Consider the following 27,425-nt stretch of genomic DNA (forward strand, 5'->3'; position numbering starts at 1 on the left):
CCGGAGGTCCCAGGTTTGAGCCCGCCTGCCAACGACCACGGTCTGTCGGTATTACAAGTGTGGGCTCATCCAGGATTTCAACTGGGAAGTCTCTGAAGCTCAGGGCGTGCTTCCTCAGCTACGGGAAGTATGTAACCCACACATCTCCTGGGTGTGGTGTTCTGCCCCATCTAGTGGCACAGAGACCACTTAGCAAGAGAGATAAAGTGAGTCTGTTCTACAGCCTTACCTAACAGCCAGTTAGCTCCAGAGGCCCCAGGTTCGATCCCTACCACCGATGACCGGGGTCTGTCGGTGTTACCATAGCACTCAAATAAATAATTCTATGGCCTGTCCCCTGCCCTGCCCTCACCTCTATTCTGTCTTCCTAAGTGAATTCAGAGGACACAAAACATCAACAACACAGGAAAACTTGGCCGCTTTTTAAAAAAAGATTTTTAACTGAATTCTTAATGAGAAATATTTGTATTAAATATCGTAACAGAATGCAATGCCATACTGTACATTTTTATACCATCTTGATATTTATATATCTTTGCTTCTTAAAATATGATAACCAAGGGCAGGAGTGCTCCTGCTACCCCTGTCTGCATCGAGAGGCTGCCTCCATAGCACTGTTTCCCCCTCACTGAAACTCTGTGGATGCCTCTCCACTGGGGATTCATAGAGAAGGGACGACACAAATTTTTCAAGTTAAGGCTGGCTCAGGGGACCGGCCACACTCTGAACCACCACCCAGATTTGAAATCTGAGAGTTAATACAGATCCAGCTGCTATTGAGCAGTCATGAGACATCCAGTCATTGCCGCATAGTTCCTATAGAGGCTGTGCTGCCAGGGAGAAGCATGAATGAAGCATCACACAGACACATTCATCTATATGGACATCTTCAGTGTCCACAGATGTGTGTGGTCCCATCCCTGCAGAACCTCAACATCCAGAGGCTTGTGAGGCCTGAGGCTCTCTAGTCTCTGCAAACACTCCCCACTCCCAACTTGAGTGGCTACTATACTGCAAACTCTGTAAAATGAAAAAAGAAAAGGAGTACTTGTGGCACTTTAGAGACTAACCAATTTATTTGAGCTCACGAAAGCTTATACTCAAATAAATTGGTTAGTCTCTAAGGTGCCACAAGTACTCCTTTTCTTTTTGTGAATACAGACTAACACAGCTGTTACTCTGAAACCTGTAAAATGAAAATAATTTTATACAATTCTCAGAATATTTTCCAGCAAGATTTTTTTATTTTATTAACTCTTAAGGTTAACAACACTGCTGGTGATTTACAAGCTTCCGCACATACCCTTTCAATCATTCTGTGTCTACTAATGTCTCATGATAAACTAGTTTGCACAGCTGTGCTGTGAGAGCTAATCATTTGCGCATTTTAATTTGACTTTGCAACTTTCCCAGAACTGATTTCCTCACTGGACTACAAGGGTAAAAAGGGCAAGCCAAAGCAACTTAGTGATCCCCAGGCAACTATGGATTGGAAAGTGTCATTTTACATGCATTCAGGACCCAGGGCAAAGACCAAACAAATAACCTTGTACTAAAAAGAGTCACAAGTTTGTAGATGCAATAAGCCCTAAGGACCTTATCACTAATTTCTGTTTTGCTTAGCAATTCTCCAAAATTGCCAGCAACTGTTGGTATTATTTGTTTCCCTAAACACAGACCCAGCTGGATGAGGTGCATTTTCATTCTTTAAACAGAATTATTGCCATTTTTAAACTAAAAAGTAAACTTTTACCAACCTAATCCTCATGCAATTTTGCACATTCCACAGCTCAGGAGAGCGAGAGACTAATTGGACTGGCAATAGCCAATGCAGCAGATGCTATTTGAACTTCCTCCAGAGATTTTTGCTCTAAAATCCTGACTTGTTCCTTTCTCTGCAAGTTTAGCTCCAGGCCTCTATTGCATAAGAACTCCCAGTGGTGCAGTAGTTTTCTGATTTGCATAAATGGAGACTACTGCAAAACGAGGCCACAAAGCCCTATTTCTTTTGTAACCAAAAGTACTTGAGCCCCACAAACCAGAAATGAAAGACTAGTATAAAAGATTAACCTAACCTGGGCAATTCTGATGTCCCCAAATTTCAGGAGTCTTCTATTGGTTATATAAACAGGGACCAGTTGGAAAGTTCAAATCTACTTCCTAATCCAAACTTCACCAGATTGTGCCAATTCACTCCCAAAAAGTGAATATTAAGACACTCTACTGAATTTCAGGATCTTATTAACTGTCCTTTTGCATATCCTGCTAAAACCACAGTAGTGTGATGCCTACCACATAATGCACAAGACTGCACAATAAATGAGCCCTGAAGTATGCACTCGATTTTGCAGACTGGTTCCTACTAGTCTTAATAAGTTATTTTAAATCTTCCCTTCAGGGTAAGAGCACAGAAACATGTACCTTGAAACTCCAAAAAAGGGAATTTAGAAAAGAGAATAGTATATTTTTCAAAATGCCTTGAAAAGGCTTGTGGTTAAAAGATATACAAAGGGTAACAATGCTATGCCTTTTTAATACATGGCAAAATCCACTCTTCTTACCGTTGTAAGTACAACTAAACCTTGTTACCAGAAAAGTCTGTTATGCTTAAGATTCAGACTTTACTTGCAAAAAAATCTAAACTAAATTTATGCAAACTTTTAACAAACAGAAAGTGCTGGGAGACATTCCTAGCATCAGCCTGTACCCTTCAATATTTGTTTCAGAAACTATGATCGTTTCAGGCTCCTATAAGAAACTCAGAAACCCATGAAGGAGTGCTTTCTGCTTTTTACTCAAAGAAGTTAAAGTGACATTATAGCACGATGTAATCTCAATCCAAAAAAAGATTCTAAATTCCTGAATTAGCTTTGTTTTACAATATTGATCCTTCGGTTGATTTCAATCAACAAATGTTCTAAATAATGATAAGGGCGAACACCACACATCTGTTAAAAGAGTCCACCAGTTTTAAAGCAACATAAAGATTCAAGAGGTCTCTTGGTTTTTGGTACTGTTTCTCTCCCTCTCTGTGTGAAACTTGCAAGCTGCTAATTGTGTTATTACATCCTAAAACAGAGTCTGTTCTTAAAGTAATACTTTGTAACAACAGGTTTCAGAGTAACAGCCGTGTTAGTCTGTATTCGCAAAAAGAAAAGGAGTACTTGTGGCACCTTAGAGACTAACCAATTTATTTGAGCATAAGCTTTTGTGAGCTACAGCTCACTTCATCTGATGCATTCTGTTTTTGTAACAACAGAAACAGCACACAGAGATTCCCTGCCCTTTTGTTGTATTTATCTCGCTTTGTTAACAATTGTGATTAAAATAGAGATAGAGGATGTATGTGGATGGATGCTTGGTGTGGATAATAACTGAATGATCAGGGAGGTGCCAGCCTAAGAATCCAGTGTCCATCAGCCGAAGAAGGCGTCAAGTGGAAATAACCAGAGGACCCCTGGAGGGCAGACTGCAATCCACCCAACAGCCTCAAGGATGGGAGAACCAAAGAACAAGATAACATCTGGCAGCACGGAGCCGTCAGAAATGTGCCATCTGCTGATTGATTCAGCAACAGCATGATGAAGCAATTCCCGTAGACTGGCATAGGAAGAAATTCCTATAAAAATTGACTCTAGAAAGTGAGAACTTTGGGGTCTGATTCTGCAAACCAACTTCCAGGAGCATCAGATGAGCATCTGACAAGGCCCTGCTCCCTCCTCATGTCCAGGCCACCTGGCCAGTGGCTTGGCATGAGCAACTCTAAGGCTGGTAACTATGGCCTGGTCTACACAGGGGGGAGGGAATCAATCTAAGATACACAACTTCAGCTACGAGAATAGCCATACATATGTATATATCTATAGACATATAAAGCATCATACAGCTGGGTCCTGACAGGCTGAGAGATATGCCATAATACTGTGTACCTAGTTTTATGATCCATGTTGCGTACTGATGTTTTATAAAGTACCCACTTGGCTAGCTCTACAAAATGCTTAACTTTTTCTGCACGTAAAAAAGAGATTCCAAAAAGGCAAAGACCTAACGAACAATATAACCATCTTATTAGCCAGCACTCTTCTTTTAACTAGCATTTGTCACCCTGCTGTTCTGCCCAGCTGTGTCTGGACTACAAAAACACAGGTGAAAGCTAGAACATAGTTGATTTTTATTTCTGCTTCCTGGAAGCTCCCACCAATAGAACCCAGTGAACACATGGCAGCAAATCCTCAGCTGGTGTCAACTGACCTCAGTGGACTGATCACAATTTACATCAGCTGCCCCAGCGTTGAGGCAGAGTGGTGTATAGCATGTCTCAACACTAAGCTATACACCAGGGGTGGGCAAACTTTTTGGCCTGAGGGGCGGGTAGGGAAGTCTGTGCCTCCCCAGACAGCCTGGTCCCCACCCCCTATCCGCCCCCTCCCACTTCCTGCCCCCTAACTTCCCCCCTCAGAACCCTTGACCCATCCAGCTCCCCTGCTCCTTGTCCCCTGACTGCCCCCTCCTGGGACCCCCCACCCCAAACTGCTCCCCCCGGGATCCCACCCCCTATCCAACCCTCCCTGCTCCCTGTACCCTAATTGCCTTTATTAAGGTTTATAAAATAACAGAATGGATGATAAATAACAGTTATTCACATCACAAAACACTTAAGTTTTGTAAACAAAAATAAACTGAAACTAATTTAAGATATGGGAGATATATGGCACAAATCTTGGAATCTAAAGAAAGTAACTGACAGTACTGATACTAACCACAGAGAGCAATGTACATAGTTACAGACATTGATTCCTCATAAAACTCTGAAATATTCATTAAAATAGAAAATTCAAAATACTACTAGAGAATATTTCTAATCCATTCACAATCAACCTTTAGAAATAAACATTTACCAAAAATCCCTAAAATTATTCATGCATGCATTAAGTTTCCTTTGTTACCCTTTACTTGCACCGACTTGCTCAGTATTAACATTCGAGCAAATGAACAAATCAGTGCTCTAATAACTCATTGACCCCAAGCAATCTTTATTAACCAAAATCCTTCCTTGTGGAGTAGTAATTTACATGCATGTTACATAGCCCAAAATGTCTTTTCTGTTTCCATTGCTCTAAGGAAACACAGAGGAAAGGCTTCTCAGAGGAGAAACTTCTCAAACCAAATTAACGAATCTGAGCATGTATCAGAAGAGAAAAGATATGTATTTGAGGCACCATCAATAGTGCATAGACCAGGGAGAATAAAGGAGTAAGAGGGCAGGTCAGCTGGTCTGTTTTCAGAGTACAAATATTATGGGAAAGCCATTTGGCAGAGTATTATGGGAGGACAAAAAGCTAAGGCCCCCTTCTGCTACTTCCTTCCTGTTTACAAACCAAACACAATGCAAACTAGGCAAATAACAAGAAATTCCCATCTAAATACTCTGTAGCTGACAAAAGATATTCTGTGATTATGTTTCCACAATACTGTGCTGCTTCCTAATTAAACAGAAAACTAAATTCTAGCTCAGCCCTTGCTTCTTTTTAAAGCATCTCAGACAAAGCTTCTATTTCAAAGCTTTCTATTTCAAAACTGCATTGCATAATGGTCCAGAGAGTCCTGGCAAAACCTTGTTAACAACTGTAATTCACAAATCTGCATTTTGTCAATGAGCAGAATTTCTCCATGATTTTAGACGTGTTCTAGTGTTACCAACCCACCTTGTGGTGTTAAGGATCAGTGAGCCCTGATTTTCAAAGAACTTATGCTGGGCAATGAAAAGGTTCATTGAAGACTGATACATTTTACACAAAAAGAAAAGGAGTACTTGTGGCACCTTAGAGACTAACCAATTTATTTGAGCATGAGCTTTCGTGAGCTACAGCTCACTTCATCGGATGCATACCGTGGAAACTGCAGCAGACTTTATATACACACAGAGAATATGAAACAATACCTCCTCCCACCCCACTGTCCTGCTGGTGGGAGGAGGTATTGTTTCATATTCTCTGTGTGTATATAAAGTCTGCTGCAGTTTCCACGGTATGCATCCGATGAAGTGAGCTGTAGCTCACGAAAGCTCATGCTCAAATAAATTGGTTAGTCTCTAAGGTGCCACAAGTACTCCTTTTCTTTTTGCGAATACAGACTAACACGGCTGTTACTCTGAAACCTGACATTTTACACACACTCTCAGAAGCACATTTTTTAAAAAATAACCAACTGTTCCTTGAAATTGGTTTTCTCATCTTTTTTGTGGAGACCTGTCATGCAATCCAAGCCCTCTGGACAAGCTGGCAAAAGGTTCATCGAGCCTCAGACCTAGGAGAGGTGCAGGAGACAGGGCCGGCTCTAGGATTTTTGCCACCCCAAGCTAAAAAAATTTTGACCGCCCCCGGTTTTTTTTGTGCCACCCTCCCACCCCCAGCTCCGCCCCAACTCCGCCTCTTCCCAACCCCTTCCCCAAATCCCTGGCACCACCTCCCCCCCGGGCATGCCGCATTTCCCCCCCCACGCATTGCTTCCTGCAGCTCCCACCCCCGCGCAACCCCTTGCCCTCGCTAACCTCCACTCCACCTTCTCCCCTGAACACGCCGCCACTCCGCTTCTCCCCCCTCCCTCTCAGGAGAGGGCGGGGCAGCGCGTTCAGGGGAGCAGGCGGAGCGGAGGTGGGTGAGGGTGGGGGGGAACGCAGGAAGTAATGGTGGGGGGTAGAGGAACCACTCCCCGCCCCAGCTCGCCTCCGCTCCACCACCGCCGCCTCCCCCGAGCACGCCGCCGCTTGGCTTCTCCTCCCTCCCTCCCAGGCTTGCCACACGAAATGGCAACCCTGGGAGGGAGGAGGGAGAAGTGGGGTGGCAGCGGCAGCGTGCTCGGGGGAGCAGACGGAGGCGAGCTGCGGCGGTGGGGGCACATTTCTAGGGGCAGCATGGCCGGCGCTGGAATGCCGCCCCTAGAAATAGGCCACCCCAAGCACCTGCTTGTTTTGCTGGTGCCTAGAGCCAGCCCGAGCGGGGGGGAACCTGGCAGCATGACTCCAAGCTGCATTGTAAGAAAACCACCGAGCCAGTGCCAAGGAACTATCTTCACCACAGATAGACCTGGTCTCCTGTGATTTCCCCAGATTCTGAGTTTGGTTAGGTGGGCACAGGACTATTGCTCATTAATCAGGGGTATAAGCCCTAGGCCCTAGAACAATTTGGGGGGAAACTCCACAATGGACTCTCCCAGAGTTTTCTTCTCTGGAGTTCCCTCCTGAGTAGAAGATGATCAAAACCAATACCAGTAGAAGCAGCAAAAAGTGGAAAATAAGCCTTCTTTTACCCTATGGTTCAGCATCAGAGCTTAATGGGATCATTTAAAGGCTAAAGTTAAGGGTAGGCAATTTTTTTTTACCAAAAAAAAAAAAACGGGGGAGAGGAGGAGCAGGCAGGCAAAAAAATTGCCATAAGCTATGTTAGTGAAATATTAAGTTGCAAAGTAAGACCACAGTCAATTAATCCAAAAGCTACTGTTCTGACAGCAGTGTTATCTCAGTCCCATCGCATGTGTGTATCATTTTTTATTCCTGAGAATTCATCCATGAAAAGTTGTGTACTTGCATGTTTAGTTGCTCTGGGAAACATGACTTTGAACTTCTTGTTAACAATTACATTGTATTACCACATTTTTGTATTTAATGTAAATAAGCTCAAAGACAGAAACAATATGAAAAAGTTGTCATAAATTAGATAATGTAAAACTAACTGAAAAGTTTACATTCTGAGAACTATTAAACAATGATTGACTTATGTTCAGTTATTCTCAAAGCCAAAGTCACTCTCTAACTTACTTACTTCCTCCAAAATCCAGTACCTTGATTATCGTACTTACTGCAGATCAAAGGCTGCGTACTGCACTCTGTTATCTTACAATCGCCTCCAAGCACTTTTTGGCTAGATCTTACTCCAAAACGTTTACTCCCTTTATTAAAATATCCCATGTTCATCAAGGGAGAGTATGTGTTTTGGTAAACAGACAATTTAATTCCCATTTCAACCCCAACTAAAATTTCCAACAGCATCATTGTCAAAGTAATATGCTTTTAAACAAATTGATTGACTGACAAAACATGGTTGTTTAAATTAAATAGACTGATCCATCAGATCTTACCTTCATCTAAAGGCTGTAATGACTGTATAGTACCTATTTATAATTAATTGTAAATTGTCTGGGTCCCTAAAAACTATCAAGTACAGCTGCAATCATTTTATTAGGCTTATGTCACATAGAAAATAAATTCTTTTACACATCTGGTATTACTCACCTGTCTTAGATCCAGGGTGATGGTGACCCAGTGGTATTCCCTCCCATTCTGAATGCTGGGACTTTGCCACCAGTTATTCGTACCATCTATAGCATTGGAGATAGGGTGCTGTTCTGTTTTTAAATAACAGAAAAATTCTCTTAAGAATAAATGTCATTATCTTATTTTTTCTTAGTATTTTTAAGCTGCATGCTGAATATTTTTCTCCTCATAACAATCATCCATAAAGCATGTTTAGGGTGAAATTGACCCCTGTGCAGAAAATCACTATTAGGCCTATCCTCAAGGCTAAAGTGGTACTTCAGCCTCATGCTGGCACTCTGCACAAAAGTCAATTCCATCCACAATGATACAGACCAACATTAATAGGTATTCATGGCAGATATGTACCTTACACACAGACCTGTGAAAGTGTGGAAAGGGACCAAAAAGATATAACATCATAAACTTGCCTTTGGGGTTAGCACTGTTGTGGTCGCACACCCTGCACTGTGCATTGCGTAGAGGTCGGCCCGGCACATGTTCCACAAGTTTGCAGAACATCTCTGGTCCCTTCTCACCACAGGTGGCATTGGTGTTGATATGAGCATGGCTAGCCAGATTTAAAATAGCAGGAAACAAACCTTAAAAAACAAAAATGAATACCAATCATATAATAAGACGATTGATTAAAACAAAAATTGTTGGCTACACATGCGGTCATATGGGGTTTCACAGCAAATGTCTGCCTCACCATGTATGTCCTAGAGCAGTGGTTCTCAAGAGTGTGGGTCAGGACTCCAAAGTGGGTGCAACTAGCTAACTAGCTTAGACTTGCTGGGCTTGGGGCTGAAGCCCGAGACCCACCGCCCAGGGCCAAAGCCTGAGGGATTCAGCCCCAGGCGGTGGGGCTCAGGTTACAGGCCCCCTGGCTGGGGCTGAAGCCCTTAGGCTTTGGCTTTATCCCTTCCTCACCCAGGGCAGTGGGGCTCGGGCTTTGGCTTTGGCTTCCCCACCCATGGCAATGGAAATCAGGCAGACTCAGGCTTCGGTCCCCCCTCCTGGGGTCGTCTCATAATTTTTCTTGTCAGAAGGGGGTCATGGTGCAATGAAGTTTGAGAATCCCTGTCCTAGAGAGTTTGGAAAATGGAAAAGATATGCTGAGAATAAGTTACCTTTATGAAATGAATTCTGCATTGTCTTACAGATAGTGTAAGAGTGCAATAGCATTATCATTCCATGTCATATCTGGACCACCACTGAAGAATAGTTATTTTTAAGGGCAGAAACTGAAACCTATTTTCACAGTATAAACAAATGAAATCCAAGAGGCAAATTTAAAGTGCCTAGGTATAAGACTTACATAACTGGTACCCCATTTCTGTGGAAGGTGACTTTTAATTGGAATTCACAGATGCAGAAATACTAATGACTTGGGCAATGTACTTTGAACCTCGAAGCTTTATTTGAGCTCCTGTACATCCCCCTAAAGATTGAATTTTAGGCCCTGGTTCTCTGCTCTTCTGCAGCCCTATAAAGCATAAGGAGGATTCTTCATATGTTGCCTCCCATCTTCTGCAGTTTGTGGCATAGTAGTAGAATGGCACGTGTTTGGAAAGAGAGAAGGTATGAGCTGGAATGCAGTGAGCTCCAGCTATTCTGGGCCCAAGAAATTGTAAATGAGTGGTAAACAATGGTTTATACTGTCACCATCTTGCTTCAGAACAAACCATTGATATGAATGGGGACAGTTTGCACCACTCATTTATTGCTTCCACTCAGAACAAGGCCCCTGGACAAGTTGTCTGTGTGAGATAAAGGAGTAATTGTTAGTTTGAAGGTAATAGAGGATCATTAACCATAATCCAATCACTAGAGGGGGACAGAGACCAACTTCGTACACAGCAAAACAGTGTAATAACTGATATTTGAAAAGTTACCATCCCCAAATTAATAGCTAATAAATTTTTTTCTAATGAAATCTTAAACTCTACAGAAAACCAAAGGTCACTACAGTAGTGCTGGTATGGGGGTGGGTGGCTAAATCTAACCTCTGCTGTTATAGCACAATTATCCTTGTAACAGGCATGCTGTCCCTTTAAGGCAGGCTACAATGTCATGACCCTATTCCCTGTTCAGCACAGAACCAAAGCATTTGGGGGTTTATAATTCCCAGAGGCAATGTAAAATGTATGAGAATTTGAGAACGAGAATAATAGGACACTACAATGAACAATGCTGGGAAGAGTGCAGATATAAGAACAGGGTGCTTATTTGTATAAGAACTAAGCCACCAGGTGGGTACTGGGATCTGCCATGAGCTTTTTTACTGAGAGACTAGGAAAGAGTTTGGAGCACTAGGGAAATGGCTTGGGAAAACCTAGGGAGAGGGACTGGACATGCAGACAGATGGTTGAATATGATACCATGAGGAGGAGGTATTATTTTGGCTAGAACCTGAAGGCCAGAAAGAGCTAACTCTTTAGAGGGCAATTAAGGGACTTTGGCAGAGTTAGAAAAGAGCCTTGGTGGAAGAAAAGTGGCAGAGAGTTGGTGACTAGACCTGATGCTATTTCATGGCTGAGGGCCCTAAGGCTGGAGTTTAGATGGTTTAACACCCCTTTGGATTCTGAGGGGTATTGCTTTTGTACCCTAGGAATGGGGAAAATAGATAGACCCTTGGGGAATGCCTATGACCTTGGAAAAAGACAGGGTGAAGGATCTGAACTCTTGTTAGACTGGCAGAAGTAGATTTTTGGTGTAGCTGGAGGGTTAAACTACACTCCCAGCAAGAAAACTGAAAAAGTAGCTACATCTGACAGAGAGAAGGTAAGTCACTGTTACAGCCCCTTAGTTCCTTTTTTCTGTTTTCCAACTTTTCTCTATAAAATGTACTCAAGCAAACTAAACTCACTTCAAGGTGATAATACCGTTTGTGATAATACTGTTTGTGTTTATCAGGCTGAGATTTGCAAGTTGCTCCCTTTCCCCTGCAGACGTTAAAATCAGAAGTAACTTTGGGAAAGAGAAACAATTCTGGAGTTCAAGGCTGTGTTTAAAGATTAAAAATGATGGGCCACAACTAAGACCCTACTCCCAGATCAGATATGGCATATTAAAAGTGCCAGAAGCAATCATGTCTTTACTGCTGTACCAGAGAGGCTATTTCTGAGGCTGGTCCTGAAGGGATTATTTTTTCCAGTTATAAAGAATTAAATTCATGATTATTTCAATAAAAATAATTTCAATTGTATTCCCAATAACATATGCCTTCTTTCATTAGTTTCTCAAGTTTCTTCAGCACGTATGAGGAAAGCTTTTAATAGCAGTGTTTTGGTTTTCTAAGGCAGAGCTAAATATGACTGCAATTTAACCAAAGAGTCTTTGTATGGTAATTACACTCCCATGAAAAGCCTGAAGGAACTATTTTAGTTCAGTTTAAATCTTAACTTCAGCTCAAAATGTGGCAAAATCCTAATGTATTGAAACACAATCTGAACAGTGATCAATGTGTTTTCAACTGTATTGTATTCAAAACATTAAAGAGGACAGGAGGGAGAGAAGCTATAAGCTGAATCAAACATAGTCCTTATTTCTTGTTCTCATTAGATGTTTTAATCAGCAGCAGATGGGCATTTCTGTAACACTGAAAATTTGTCAGTCTCATTGATATCTTTGCATGCCATGTGCTGAATATGGTCCTGATCCTCCTCTCACTTACTCTGCTTTTACTCCTGAGTTACTGGTATAAGCATAAGAAGAATTTGCCCTTCCTTTTATTTTTTTTCTGAGAAATATAGATGGCGCCTATATGGATGAGGCAAGAGGATTAGACAAATATTCCTCATTTACATCATTTTCCAGTAATCAGAAGTCTCTAGCATTCAGTATTTGCTGTCAATCACTTAGGCTTCCCAATATCAGCCAGCCTTCATCAGCTTTCTGTCACCTCCAGGGTCATTCATTACACTGGCTACAATTACATGTGACACAACCTACCCTCAATGACCTCCATCCACAGCTTAAATCCATGGATTTGTGCCAAGGAAAAAGTAAGGCACTAAAGAGAGGTGCTGTGTGAAAATTTCATTCCAAAACCTCAAGTCACATTAGGATTGAGTTCAAAAACTGTAGCAAAGTAGTGTGTCAGCTGAACCTCTTCCAGCCCTCCCCCATTCCTCCTAAGCAAACATTTCACTGGTTTCAGAGCCATAATTACACTGATAATGAAACCTGTGACAGTTGATCACATGGTGGGTCTTTCTGAAGATACAAACAGAGTAACAGAGCTAAAGTTGTTGTTTAGCAAATGACCCAGGGTTTGATCCTGCAATGCTGAGTATTCGCAACTCCCAATGGGCCAAATTAATCTCTGGTTATCCTTCAAACCAATGAAGTTAAACTATAGATACGTTTGGCCACTGGCAATTTGGTGGGAGTTGAAGGAGTTTAGGAATTGCTCCGTAGTCAGCAAGGTCAAGCCCTCCATGAGTACAAATCAATCAAAACCAGATATGAGTTTCACAGCTTTATATTAGAATGTTCCGTTCTAAGTTAAAGTGTTCTTGTGCTACTCAGTGTGATGAGTTCAAGGACTCTCTCCCACCCCTACTCTGCCAAAAAGAATCAGTGAAATATGCCATTGTTTACAGTCTTGGGGGCAGGTAGATGCTGTCAGAACTAGAGAGCCCAATAAAGGCAAAAGGGTAACTTTGAAGTCACATCACTCTACAGCATCTAAGGCACCATAAGATAACTGACCGTCTGGATAAAGATACTGTGTTTCATAAAAGTAAACCAGTCTGCAACTGTGTCTAGATTATGAAAGACATTGATCTAACTTAACCTTTTCTCACTAAAATCCAGCACAATAGACTGAATTAGATCTATCAAATATATTCTCCTCAGGAAGAAAGGAAGTTTCACATATGCAATTCTTGTTGTTTTATCCTATTCGATTAGAGTCCATTATATCGTTGACTTGTGTATATTTTGCAGGATGAATTTCCCAGCTATACAATTTAAATTGGTTGACTGAATTTCATTTGCTAAAATAATTAACGAGGGATTGTGTCTATTTCCCAATTGTAGACAAACATCCCACATAGAAATGAATATCTTTATTTAATAATGCTGTCTGTTCTTTTTTTTCCTTTCCCCCCTTTCTGCTTTACAGCTGCAGGAGTTAGTGCCCACCACATTAAAAGTGACAACTATGAGAAAACAAGGAAGAAAGAGACCCTGCTGTTAACCTAAACAAGCATACATGGTTCTTCTGATCATTGTCCAGCCCTTTACATAATAACACAAATTTTGTCTTTCATTTGTTCTCCTTCAGTTACTCAGCTGCCCACTTGTCCATAACAAGAGAGGTTCCCACAGCAAAACACTGTGCAGTATCAGGAAATGAATAGTGTTCAAAATACACCAATTTGACCTTGAATAAGATCTACACCTGGAATACTAAGTTAATACCAAACTGAAATGTACTTCTTACTCTAAATATTCAGACGGTGGCAGTTTTGAAGCCTACCACTCTTGTTTGTAATGACTTTGCCTTTGTTCATGCCCATCAATAAAAGTTAGCACAAGGAGGCTAAAGAAATGAGCAGCTGGTACCAAAATGGTGTTACCAAGCAAGAAAAGAGAACTAGATGTCCCTAGTAGCAAGGATTGCAATCTGGATGTGGGAGAGCTTTTCACATTAATGCTTGACCCATAAAAATGCTGGATGACTTGGCTGAATAACAGAGAAGAATTAAGAATCAAATACTTAACTCAGCACACAGCCCAAGTGGTTTTCTTCAGGGACTAGAGGAAAGAAGGAATCCACCCACACACACACACACACAGAGATTGCTGTGTGGCAACACTGCCACAGGGCCCCTCAGTAAATGCACTTCCCTTCCACAGTGGAACATGGCCAATAAACCTATGGAGCAGCAAATCCACTCATGCTACATCAAGGTTCCTTCCCCACTCTGAACTCTAGGGTACAGATGTGGGGACCTGCATGAAAGACCCCCTAAGCTTATTCTTACCAGCTTAGGTTAAAACTTCCCCAAGGTACAAACTTTGTCTTGTCCTTAACAGTCCTTAACAGTATGCTGCCACCACCAAGCGTTTTAAACAAAGAACAGGGAAAGAGACCACTTGGAGACGTCTTCCCCAAAATACGCCCCCCCCCAAGCCCTGGAGAAGGCTTGATAATAATCCTCACGAATTGGTAGATGTGAGCACAGACCCAAACCCTTGGATCTTAAGAACAATGAAAAAATCAATCAGGTTCTTAAAAGAAGAATTTTAATTAAAGAAAAGGTAAAAGAATCACCTCTGTAAAATCAGGATGGTAAACACCTTACAGGATAATCAGATTCAAAACATAGAGAATCCCTCTAGGCAAAACCTTAATTTACAAAAAGACACAAAAACAGGAATATACATTCCCTCCAGCACAGTTTATTTTACCAGCCATTAAACAAAAGAAAATCTAATGCATTTTCTAGCTAGATTACTTACTAATTTAACAGGAGTTGGAAGGCTTGCATTTCTATCTGTTGCCGGGAAAAGCATCACACACACAAACAAACAGAACCCTTTGTTCCCCCCTCCCCCCCGTCCAGATTTGAAAGTATCTTGTCCCCTCATTGCTCATTTTGGGTCAGGTGCCAGTGAGGTTACCTTAGCTTCTTAACCCTTTACAGGTGAAAGGGTTTTGCCTCTGGCCAGGAGGGATTTTATAGCACTGTATACAGAAAGGTGGTTACCCTTCCCTTTATATTTATGACACTGCCCTTGCTTCTTTCTCACCGCTCTAAACCCTTGCCTGCTGTGGCACAGAAAGAACAGCTCCACAGCACTCAGAGGTAGCGGATCCCTCGAATGGGGTCACCAAATCTTGATCCCTTTTTTCCTGCAGTGCCACCCCCATTCCACTACACCAGTCAGGGTCACCACTGCACTTGCCATTCTTGCCCCCAAATCATTTCAGAGAATTGTCAGGAACACAACTAATGTTAGCCAATCAGATGTCTTTGTGCCTCGAGCACTATTAAAATGCCATGATCCACAGGATTACAGACTACAAATCATTTTCATATAGATATGCACACCCCACACCAAATTATTCAGGAATTGTATGCCTAGGAACACAGGAATTGCCATATTGGATCAATGTACTGATCCTGGCCTCAACAATGGGCAGTGCCAGATTATTCAGATGAAGGCACAATAAACTCTGCAGTGGGCATAATAGAATAAATTACTAACCCCAATAATTAGAAGTTGACTTATTCCCTGAAGTATGAGGTATTAAATCTATTCCAATTTTTGTTTGTTTCTTTAATCCTTATAATGTGACTCTGGATGCCACAGGTGTCCTATGAGACGATCACTGAAGTGTCTGCAGTGACCTAGGACCAGGCAGAGAACTGAAAATAAGGAAACAGTAGCACCTGGAGAGCATACAGAAGTCAGAAAGTGCCAGTGGCTGGATGCCTAATAAAACCTGAGCATCCAGGCAGTTTGGGCGCCCATTGAGGAGATTATATTTTCAAAGAACATGCACTGCCCACACACTGCTTTGAAAATTTCCCTTGTGTTTTGAGCCACCAGTGGGGTCAACCAAATGCTCCTCCAATTGTTTTACTGTTTCATGCCCCCAGGCTCAGCATCAATGACTAAGAGGTAGAGAAATAAAGAACAGCTTTGTCTTGTTCCTCTCTCGAGAACAAAAGGAGCTGAGCAAGGCAATAACAGAAAAAATACTCAATATTAACGTGAAACATGCTTTCATTCTAGCAAAGAGGAAACTCAAAAGTATTGAAACTCAACTAAAACCTGCAGCCTCAGGCACCCAGGATAGAAATGATCTGTTTTACTTACACAGTTCAGTGCACTACAAGGTTATAACCTTTCCTGTATGGGAGCACTGGGGAGAGAAGAAAAATGCCCAGGGAGCAAACACGTAGCCCTCTCTCCTCAGTGCATCCAGCTCAGGAGGCCGCTATATAGGTTTTAAGTTCCGAGCACAGGTTGAGCATGTGTGCCTGGAACAAGGTAGGGGTGGAGCATGGAAGGATGGAGCATGGAAGGTGAATGTACCTATTCTATGGGTGTAGCAAAGGGCACTCCTTGCCGCACTCCCCAGTACCCAGAAGGTATATTTATTAGGCTACCCAGGTAGTAGTACTCCACATTCCCCTTAAATCAGGAGCGCCCAGCCTACAGCCTGTGGGCCATATACTGGTTCAACACAATATACAAATAGCCAATTCATTAGCATTTTGTTGTCATGTTTTCATCATTTTAGTTTTCACAAGTGGGTAAATAGACAATACTATACATAGAAACTACCTGTCTGAATACATACACAACAAGCTGAACTTAAAATATAAGTCAATAAAGGTAACTTTAAATCTTATTAAAATATGTAGAATCTATTTGACCCACACAAGGTTGTTCTTAGGTTTATGTGGCCCTCCTGTGTAATAAGGTTGGGCACCACTACCTTACATGAAACCCCTTTGTCACAAGTCCCAATAGAGTAACTACTGTATAGATATTACAGATCGGAAAATGCTGATTCATCAAAATATTCCGAGAGATCATACCAAAATTCCAATGGAAATCAGGCAGGAGTCCCTGGGGAGCTGGGCAGCAGTTTCCCACTTGGCCAGTTGGAGGACCATTCTATACAAAATTGTGAGGTTTTTTTCCCCATTCCACTGAGGAACAAAAAAGGTTCAAAATTTCAGAAGTTTTCACAGAATGAAAAATCCCCGTTCCTTCTCAGCTTGCAGCGCAAGACACAATGAATGTATTGGTTTTATTTGATTTAAGGGAATTTAGCTCTTTGGACAGATGGTTGTAATTTCCCATTTTAGTTAAGTTTAATTTAGAAAATCAAAATAAATCAGAAAAAATATCAGGTTTTTTTTAAACTTCGCTGTTTTATTCATTGTGTTGAGAGATAGCCAGGACAAAAAGGCGGAGTCTCAAAAACCCACAGCGCTTCAACAGGAGACTTCCCATTCAGTTGTCTGTGCATACAGCCTCACAGAAAGTGGGCTTAACTGAGCAGTGTATAAAGCCTACATTATACTCATAGTCAGCGTTGTTTTAAAGCTCTCTTTAGATCCAAGAAGCAAGAATGGGTCCAAGCCTGCTGCTGCCAAGAGAAAAACAAGGTTAAAGAGGATTGAGCGCCCTGGAATTCTAAACTTCAGTTTCACCTGCCTCCCCCTGCTGGCAAAATAGCATAACTCCATACAGCCTTATAGACCCAAACTGGTCTAGGAAACCGCATCTATCTTAGAGGTTTGATACTGCCACTTTTCATCATAGTATCTGAGCACCTTCCACATACAAAGTATTCATCTCAGATAGAGCCTCATCTCTTTTGCATCTAGTCAGTTTTATAACAGACAAAATAATTAAACCTTTATGTTAAGATTTTCAACATTGACTAGGAGATTTAGTCAAGCAACTCGCATTCATTTCAATGAGATATGGGTCTACATTTCCTAGTTAGCTCTGAAAAATTCAACATTAATTTCCTAATACTGTGTTCTAATGCTAATGCTACACTTCAATTTATGCTTTTTCCACACTGGCAAGTGAAAGACAAACTTTTGTCATTCAGAGGTGTTAAAAAAAACACACACCCCCAAAAGACAAAAGTTTGGTCCACGACAAGCACTGGTGTGAACAGCGCTTTGTCGGCAGGAGCACTCTCCTGCCGACAAAGCCACTGCTGCTTGTTGGGGTTGCAAGTTTTTTTGTCAGCAGGCATACAACAGCTACACTGCGTGCCCTTTAGTGACACGTCAGTAGCAGCACAGCCATGTCGCTAAAAGCTGCGTAGTGTAGACATAGCCTTAGAGAGTCTTGATTTCATTCACATTCCTCGGTAAAGATTTATCAGTACTCATTATGTATTCACTATCCTTCAAAATAAATGCCAGCTGTAAATACTGATTTTTATAGAAGCCTGCTAATGCCTGGACTGCACAAGTATTCTTTGAAAATGCTCATCTAGTTTCCACCAGTATTACAGTTCTTTCCAAAATGATGCCTGGCAGTAATATCACACATCTTGTAAAACACAGATTATGTAATATTATTTAGGCTATGTTTACACTAGAGACTCAACAGCAGCACAGCTGTATCGATGCACCTGTGCAGCTTAAGACCTCCCATGCAGCTGCTCTATGCAGACAGGAGAGCTCTCTTCCATTGGCATAATTAAACCGTTGCTAATGAGCAGCGGTAACTATAGCGGCGGGACAGCATCTCCCACCGACAGCACTGTCTTCGCCGGCACTTCTGTCAGCATAATTTATGTCAGTCAGGAGTATGTGTTTCTTCACACTCCTGACTGACAAAAGTTTTACTGACAAGAGTGCAAGCATCCATTTCCAAGACCTTATGATTACTATATGTAAAAATTTAAAACGTTATTCTAATAGAAAGGATTAATATCGGTCACGTTAATTATGTTATTAATTATGATTATTACTATTAATTATTAATATTATTTTAAGGGCTCTTGTACAAGAACAGGATATGTATTTCTTAAAAGCACACTTTCTTTTGGTGGTCCTTTTGTTTGTCATAATTCTCTATTTTGCAATTTCACATTTCATTGACATGGAAATGAAAGGTATGACATCAAGAGAATAAAGAATGTTAGTAGGTCTTCCTACTATTTTCCTACTAATAAAAACAGGACAGGGATATATGGTGTAGAAAATACAATATATAGGTAGAATTATGCCTAATTAGAAGAATTTTCAAAGTTTTCCGATAGATCTTAGTGGCTCTTCAGTGTACTGTTATATGCATTTTTCTGTCACATAAGGACCAGACTTTTTGTAGATGCTGGCCACCACAGCGTCCATTAACTCCAGCTGTAATTATGGGTGCTAAGCACTTCTGAAAACCAAGCCCTGAATACTATGTACTTTATAAATGTCTTAAGTCTTATAAATTGTGCGCCATTTTGCATAAAGTATACCACTACAGTATTAATTATTTTTTCATGTTACAAGCAGTTTCTTTCCAGGTAGGCAGGGCTCAGATACACAAGGCAAGTTTGCAAATATATTATATGGCTCAGTTACTGTAACACTCATAGCATTCTCTGAGATGCTCCCAATTCCATGCACAGGGCCAATTAGACAGGCAGAACTGCAGAGTCTCAATGTGCAGATGAGATGATGGTGTAGGGAGGAGGGGTTTACATTTATTAGGAACTGGGGAAACTTTTGGGAAAGGGGGAGCCTATACAGGAAGGATGGGGCTCTGTTCTGGGACAAGTCCTATTCAACATATTCATAAATGATCTGGAAAAAGGGGTAAACAGTGAGATGGCAAAATTTGCAGATGATACAAAATTACTAAAGATAGTTAAGACCCAGGCAGACTGCGAAGAGCTACAAAAGGATCTCTCAAAACTGGGTGACGGCAACAAACTGACAGATGAAATATAATCTTGATAAATGCAAAGTAATGCACATTGGAAACCATACTCCCAACTATACATATTAAATGGTGGGGTCTAAATTAGCTGTTGCCACTCAAGAAAGAGATCTTGGAGTCATTGTGGATAGTTCTCTGAAAACATCCACTCAATGTACAGCAGCAGTCAAAAAAGCAAACAGAATGCTGGGACTAATTAAGAAAGGGATAGATAATAGGACAGAAAATATCATGTTGCCTCTATATAAATCTATGGTATGCCACATCTCGAATACCGTGTGCAGATGTGGTCACCCCATCTCAAAAAATATATATTGGAATTGGAAAAGGTTCAGAAAAGGGCAACAAAAATGATTAGGGGTATGGAACAGCTTCCGTATGAGGAGAGATTAATAAGATTGGGACTTTTTAGCTTGGACAACTCTTTCTGTCCTTATCTGTGAAATGGGAATAATAGTAGTTCCCTACCTAACAGATGTCTTGTGAGGATAAATATATTAACTTTTCAGATTCTATGGTAATAGGGACCATTTAAGTCTTAGATAGCTTCTCTCAAGACAGGGATAATTGATTTGAGGCCTCTGTCCTATATTCCAGGAAAGCTTGAGTGGTTTAGGGAAGACAAAACCTATGCATCCCAGAATTAGAAAACAAAGAATTGTTGGGACATGAAGACAACGGCAATTATCTGCAGTCAGTCAGGAATTAGATCAAGAGAATGACATAATATTTTCTGGACTGTATATCAACACATACAATAAAGATTCAAAGCAGATCTTTGCCAGGAATTTTACTGATTCATACTGCGGGGTAGCCAGTTGATTCCTTTCCCCTTCCCCACAATTGTTTTGCCCTTTCTGTGCTGTCAGTAACAAAGAGAGAATTTGCCAATGAATAAAGCAAATGTGACTTGGAAAAACATAGGGAACTGATATCAGCAGTAACAATGAGCCTTTTTTACAGATTCAGTTTTCAGAGCACAAAAATACATGAAGGGGTCTAATTTCATTCACAAATTAGTGTTCTAAAAATGTAAAACAGTCAGCAATTTATAAGAAAGAGGCGATGTTCAAGTTGTTCACCAGCAGTAGATCTTTCATTTATTGAAAACATTTACACAGAATACACAGCAGCAGTTGTTCCAGAGACTTTCAAGCACTGGAGGAAAACAAAGGATTATAAAGGGCAAAAAGCAATCAAATGTTAAAGACCACTAAAATGTATAAAATGTGGAACAGTATTATACTTCACAAGCTGAGGTCACATTCCTTATACAATTCTCAAAGACAATTTTCCAAAGTACAGCTCTTAGCTTTAATTGTTCTTCCTTGCTCCAATTTCTAACTTACTAAGTTCAAGAGAAGTATTGAACCTATGAGTCTGGATGCTAGATTCCCCCATTGTAGTTAGTAAAATTATATCATTTATGCCAGCAGTGACATAGGTTCCCCAGACCTTTTTTATTGAGTAGTTTCTTATTGAGTAGTTAAGGGCCCAATTTTGTAACATTTATTCATGTGAGTAATCCTGACTCAGAGATGTGAAGCTTTGCAGAACTGCCCCTTGGAATGGTGAAAATCACAGAAATTTGGTAATTGTAACAGCAGATAATTGCAAAAAATAATCCTCTGTACTTTTTCTACAGCAATACAAAGCAAGAGCTTCATGCTATAATGTCTGGTCTACCTTATTCTCCAGTTTGTACAGCCACTGCACAAACATTTGCATCAAAGGTGGCTTTAACCTATTTTCAAACCACAATATTCACACTGTGCTTAAAACAGCAAGTAACCAATTATATTCAACCAGTTTAATAAAAAGTAATAGTCTTGACATGACACAAGTTGACTGCTCTGCTGTAACATTACAGCTAACTGAATCTCCATTAGAGCAACAGAGATAGGGTGACCACACATCCCATTTTGGCCAGGACAGTCCCCTTTTAAGCCCTGTCCCGGAAATCTCAACTTTTTTGGCAAAAATGGGCATTTGTCCCATTTGCTCTTGCCAACTGATCATCAGCCCAGCAGGGCTCAGGCTGTCACCTCAGGTAGCGTGGGGCTCAGGCACCCCCGGTCGGCATGGGGGCAGGGGATCCTTGAGGGGTGTGCTCAGGCCAGCCCCGTGCGGGCAGAGTGTACGCTCGGGCAAGCAGTGATGCCAGGCAGTTCAGGCCAGCCCCACACAGTGTCCCATTTTTACTTTGGGAAATATGGTCACCCTAAACAGAGAGAGCCCCACAGAGGCTCAGATAAGGGGTTGGTTTTAATACATAGTAGAGTTTTAAAACTTTATATATAAAATAAAAACCCCAAACCAGACCATGACCATCCCCTGAAGATGGCTACATTGTTCCAGTGTAGTTCTTTCTAATATCATAGAACAGATCTGGCTAGTATAATGTCAGTTGACCAAAGTTAGTTGTATGCAGGGTTAGCTTCCATTCAGACCCAGGCAGGATGTATTTTAGTACATTCTGTAGACAGCTTTATGGTTCTCAGATTTGTAAAAGGTTTTGCAGGTTGCATTGTAATAATTTGATAGGCATTTCAAAGGGAACTGCAGAGAATTCACCACATTAGTTATGCCAAAAACACTTCAATTTGAATTCTGCAATCTGCTAGAATACCAACAAACCTCAGAAGACCTAGGTCTCTCCCTCCCTCTTCCCCAACTCCAATGTAAGTGACAAAAAAGGCTTTTTTGCCAAAAATGTCACACTGTTGCTACCAACAGTTCAGTTCCATCCCTAGCAGCAACAAAGGGAGCTAATGTAGACAAGGCATTGGCAGCTACTGGTGTTGTCTAGACATGCTCTGAACTGGGTTAGACGACATGCTGAATAATGCCACAGTGTTTGGAAATGCATTTGAAAGCAATTGAACGTTGCAACATAACAGAGAAAAAGCGTTATCTCAAATTCAAGCTGAAAATAGAAAGTGAAGTTAGCAACGATGTTGTTTGTTCAAGAATGATCCTAGTCAGCTTTACCATTTCTCCCCCCCCCCCACATATATATATGGGTCATGAAGGTTAAGCTTTTTCTCTACATTCAAGGCAACAGTTATGCCGTTCACAACATGCCTTCTTTCAAACTCTCAAACGCCAGCCAACTATTTCAAAGTTAGAATATAACAAAGACTATAGAAAAAAGTAAATTTGTCCAAAACACTGTGAAATTCTTTTAAACAAGTCGGTGGGCTAAAAAGTGAACTTGACATCACAAATGACAGAAAACTAATGGAAAATAATAAATTATATTAATTAAGCTTTAATTGTTTATTGGTGAAGTTTACTAAAGGAAAACAACCTGTTCTTCCCTGGTGTAAAATGCAAACGTTATTTGAGAGTCTCTTCCCCTACCACATTTCAAAGCAGAAAACAATAGAACATGACCTTATTTTTAAAAGGGGCGCTCTACAGCAGGTGGAAAATAGAGTTTTATTCCATTGGGGTCAGACTGTACCCCAAAAATCCATGCATGGGAGGGTGTGACTCCTGCTTAGCTGCCTCTGCCACAATATCCTCCTCACTATAGAACCCCACAGAAGGTGTTGAGATCTGCAAAGGGAGAAACATGGGCACTGGGCTGTCTGGGGGTTGGCAGTGGTGGGCAGCCCCTATCCCCACTCTGGATTTTTTGGGATTCCCCAGGAAAGGTCATATAACCTGAGGCTGTAGTGCCTTCCTTGCTGAGCACCCCTCCACCTCAAAATCCCCTGCTGGGGGTGCTCTTTCCTTGCCAGGCAGTAGAGAAGGCTGTCGGGGGTGGGGGGGCAGGAAAGGAAAGTCCTGACACATCGTTGATTCCCCAGGATCTGCGCAGATGCTTGGGGAGACTACAAGTGTGGGAGCAAGGGCAAATCTCATCCTCATGATGGAATGCCCAGGGAAGAATTTCATAGGTAGATCCTTGCATAGAGGTCCTCCTCTTTAGTTCCCTCCCACAGTATTTATTGCAAGAAGGGGAGACCCAACACTTCACAATTAAGGGAAAATAGTCTAATCTATTCTTTTGCCTCTAACTTTCTGTCATTTGTTAGATGAAATGTACTTCACCTCCCCCCCCCCCCCCATTGCCTTGTTTCAATTCAAATCAACATTTGAACATGGGACCTCAGCACAAACATCTACCACTAGAGGTATAAGGCTTTCTCAGTGCAGTGTGTGCCACAGCTAAGACAGCAGCTTCGGCCCAGGTTTTTAGAAAAATGCCCAAACATTTTTCAGGGATGGAATAAAGAAAGAGGAAAAAGCAGAGTTTTTAAACAATGTATAGCTCTGCCCTGAACAGAGAAAACAAAATGCATCTGTAGCCTCAAGGCTTTTTCCAAATTTCAAAGGCCTGATCAAACAGCAGTGAAAGTATTAAGAGTTTCTCAAAACAAAACAGAAAAAAGGTGGCAAGATTCTTTTATGATGGGAACTGTTAGGCAACTTAAATATTGGAGCTGCTACCAGTGCCAGATCCCTTTATCATCTTAAAGAAGAATTTGCAGATGTGCCTAGTAAGAGATACAATGAACATATTAAAAAGAGAATGGTTGGGCAATAAGGCAGACGTGGGAATGGGGAAGAAAAGATAAATCTGGAGAATGACTCATTCTCTGATGAAATCTTAGCCAAGAAATTGATGATTCTGTTGGTGATGAACAAACATTTCAGATATGTAAATCAATTGTACATATCAAAGTCCAATTTGAAGTCTAGCTTTTAAATGTGAATACAGCTAGGGCTTTTTTAAAATAAATGATATGAATGTACTTAAAATGACAAATTACATTCAAACCCTCTAATAAGACTTTGTGGCCTCCCTAATTGTCTTTCTAGCCAGGATACTCAGATACTCTACAAGATGGTTCAGATACTACACTGATGGATGCCATGCAAAAATTAGATAGGTTTCAGAGTAGCAGCCGTGTTAGTCTGTATTCGCAAAAAGAAAAGGAGCACTTGTGGCACCTTAGAGAGTAACAAATTTATTTGAGCATAAGCTTTTGTGAGCTACAGCTTCATGCATCCGATGAAGTGAGCTGTAGCTCACAAAACCTTATGCTCAAATAAATTTGTTAGTCTAAGGTGCCACAAGTACTCCTTTTTTTTTTAAATTAGCTAGTCAGTGTTCCTCCCTCTAAGTTAGTCATATGGGAATTACTCCAATACCCGCTGAAGTCAAGGGAAAACCTTCATTGCTTATTATCTCAATATCATCCATTTCCCTCTTTCTCCCATCAATCATACTGCATCAATAGCATTGCAGCACATGGGCAAGTTTGGGTGTTAACAAGTAGTTCAGATTCTTTTCTGGACTTGTTCTATCACTGACAACAAACTGCTCCATCTGTAAATCTAATTTTGGAAAAGTCTGTTAGCAAGCCACTAAAATGTGGGGAAGGCATATTTGGTGCTATTTCTGTAATAAAATCAGTGCATCTAAAAGAGCTATATAAGGTACACAAAAAGAAAAGGAGTACTTGTGGCACCTTAGAGACTAACCAATTTATTAGAGCATAAGCTTTCGTGAGCTACAGCTCACTTCCTCAGATGCATATCGTGGAAACTGCAGCAGGCTTTATATATACACAGAGAATATGAAACAATACCTATTCCCACCCCACTGTCCTGCTGGTAATAGCTTATCTAAAGTGATCATCAGGTGGGCCATTTCCAGCACAAATCCAGGTTTTCTCACTCTGTGTATATATAAAGCCTGCTGCAGTTTCCACGATATGCATCTGAGGAAGTGAGCTGTAGCTCACGAAAGCTTATGCTCTAATAAATTGGTTAGTCTCTAAGGTGCCACAAGTACTCCTTTTCTTTTTGCGAATACAGACTAACACGGCTGTTACTCTGAAACCTGTCATAAGGTACACAGTGAGCAGCATTTAGAAATTATTAATTTAAAAGAAACCCTTTAAATACCTTTTTTGGATGCACAACAATTCAGTAACACATTAGGGGGGAATATGCGAAGGAAGAAACAAGAACAAAAAGTCAGCATTTAAGCAAAATCAGATAATCTGATCGGACGTAAAAGTTAGCTAATTTGCAGGTACAATTTTAACAGCTGCCATGCATTTACAAAGTATCATTTCAGTATTCCTTCCCTCAAACTACTCTTAATTCATTTCTTGTAAGTACTGATTCTTAGACCATGAGCACTGTTCAAGAATCTGCCTGGAAATGGTTTCTCTGGTATTTAAACCAAAGTAGTAATAGTATTTAAACCAAAGTAGAAGAGCCAAAGGTTGATGGACAGGCAACTTGCCAGGGAACAACAAACCTGCTAGACCATGAAATTAGTTTTTGCTTATTTTTCCACATGCTGAGGAGCGTATATCTTCCGATTCTTTTTACAATAGCACTAGCTTTTTCTCCCCGCCCCCCCATCCCTGAAGTCACCTTAAACTCCAGAACGTCTTTCACTACAAAACTACTAGTAAACGTGATATCTGGCTATTAAAACATTTTACTGAACGGTTTGTCAGTTTCTCCTTACATTCTGGGTGTGAAGGGGTCTTACCTAACAATTCATTCTATATTACCATTGAATTATGAGACTTTGAACAATAGGAAACTTACTGACCATATTGCCAGACCTGTTTTAGGCCAGCTTTTTAAAACTTGGATGCCATAAACTTAGGCATCTCAATAATTAGGCCTCTAAAAAAGCAGCCTGACTTTCAAAGGTGCTAAGCATTCACATCCCATGCCTATTAGGCACAGAAGTTTGAAAATATTGGAATTAGTTTTTTATGTTAAATATAAATACATTGAAATATTAGAGGTTCACCCACAGAGACTCCCCTATGCTTACTGCTCTGGGGAAGGCATCATTTATCCTACCGCACACATTGTTTTCTGCTATTGGTCTTCAACCCAAGGGGCAACCGTCTTCTCTGTACCTGAAAATCCTGTCTTGTTGGATCATATTAAAGAAGTTCTGTATTAAAATCACAAATGAGTTTGATTCCCCATAGTTTAAATTCCAGGGTATTATTAATTAAGAGGTCTCTTGGTTTTTGGTACTGTTTCTCTCCCTCTATGTGTGAAACTTGCAAGCTGCTAATTGTGTTAGTACGTTCTAAGACAGAGTCTGTTCTCAAAGCAATTCACAGAGAGAGAGACTCAAAGCAATACTCTAACAACAGAAACAGCACCCAGAGACTCCCCGCCCTTTTGTTGTATTAACAATTGTGATTAAAATAGAGATAGAGGATGGATGTGGATGGATGCTTGGTGTGGATAATAACTGAATGATCAGGGAGGTGCCAGCCTAAGAATCCAGTGTCCATCTGCTGAAGAAGGCATCAAGTGGAAATAACCAGAGGACCCCCGGAGGGCAGACTGCAATCCACCCAACAGCCTCAAGAATGGGAGAACCAAAGAACAAGATAACATCTAGCAACACGGAGCCGTCAGAAATGTGCCATCTGCTGATTGATTCAGCAACAGCATGATGAAGCAATTCCCATAGACTGGCATAGGAAGAAATTCCTATAAAAATGGACTCTAAAAAGTGAGAACTTTGGGGTCTGATTCTGCAAACCAACTTCCAGGAGCATCAGACGAGCATCTGACAAGGCCCTGCTCCCTCCTCATGTCCAGGCCACCTGGCCAGTGGCTTGGCATGAGCAACTCTAAGGCTGGTAACTATGATAACAACCTTGCAGAA

General features: G+C 41.1%; 1 protein-coding gene across 1 annotated transcript in view; it reads right to left on the reverse strand.

Moving 5' to 3' along the window:
• The window catches only part of LAMA1 (laminin subunit alpha 1), a 154,604-nt gene that overhangs the window by 107,218 nt on the left and 19,961 nt on the right, over positions 1 to 27,425 (reverse strand). The window contains exons 2-3 of the mRNA XM_084622037.1: positions 8,743 to 8,913; positions 8,291 to 8,403 (exon numbers count right to left, since the gene is read on the reverse strand). Coding sequence (XP_084478163.1) covers positions 8,291 to 8,403; positions 8,743 to 8,913 — 284 coding nt within the window. The remainder of the gene's footprint in view (positions 1 to 8,290; positions 8,404 to 8,742; positions 8,914 to 27,425) is intronic.

Source organism: Lepidochelys olivacea (assembly GCF_965140295.1).
Source record: "Lepidochelys olivacea isolate rLepOli2 genome assembly, chromosome: 2".
NCBI lineage: Eukaryota > Metazoa > Chordata > Testudines > Cheloniidae > Lepidochelys > Lepidochelys olivacea.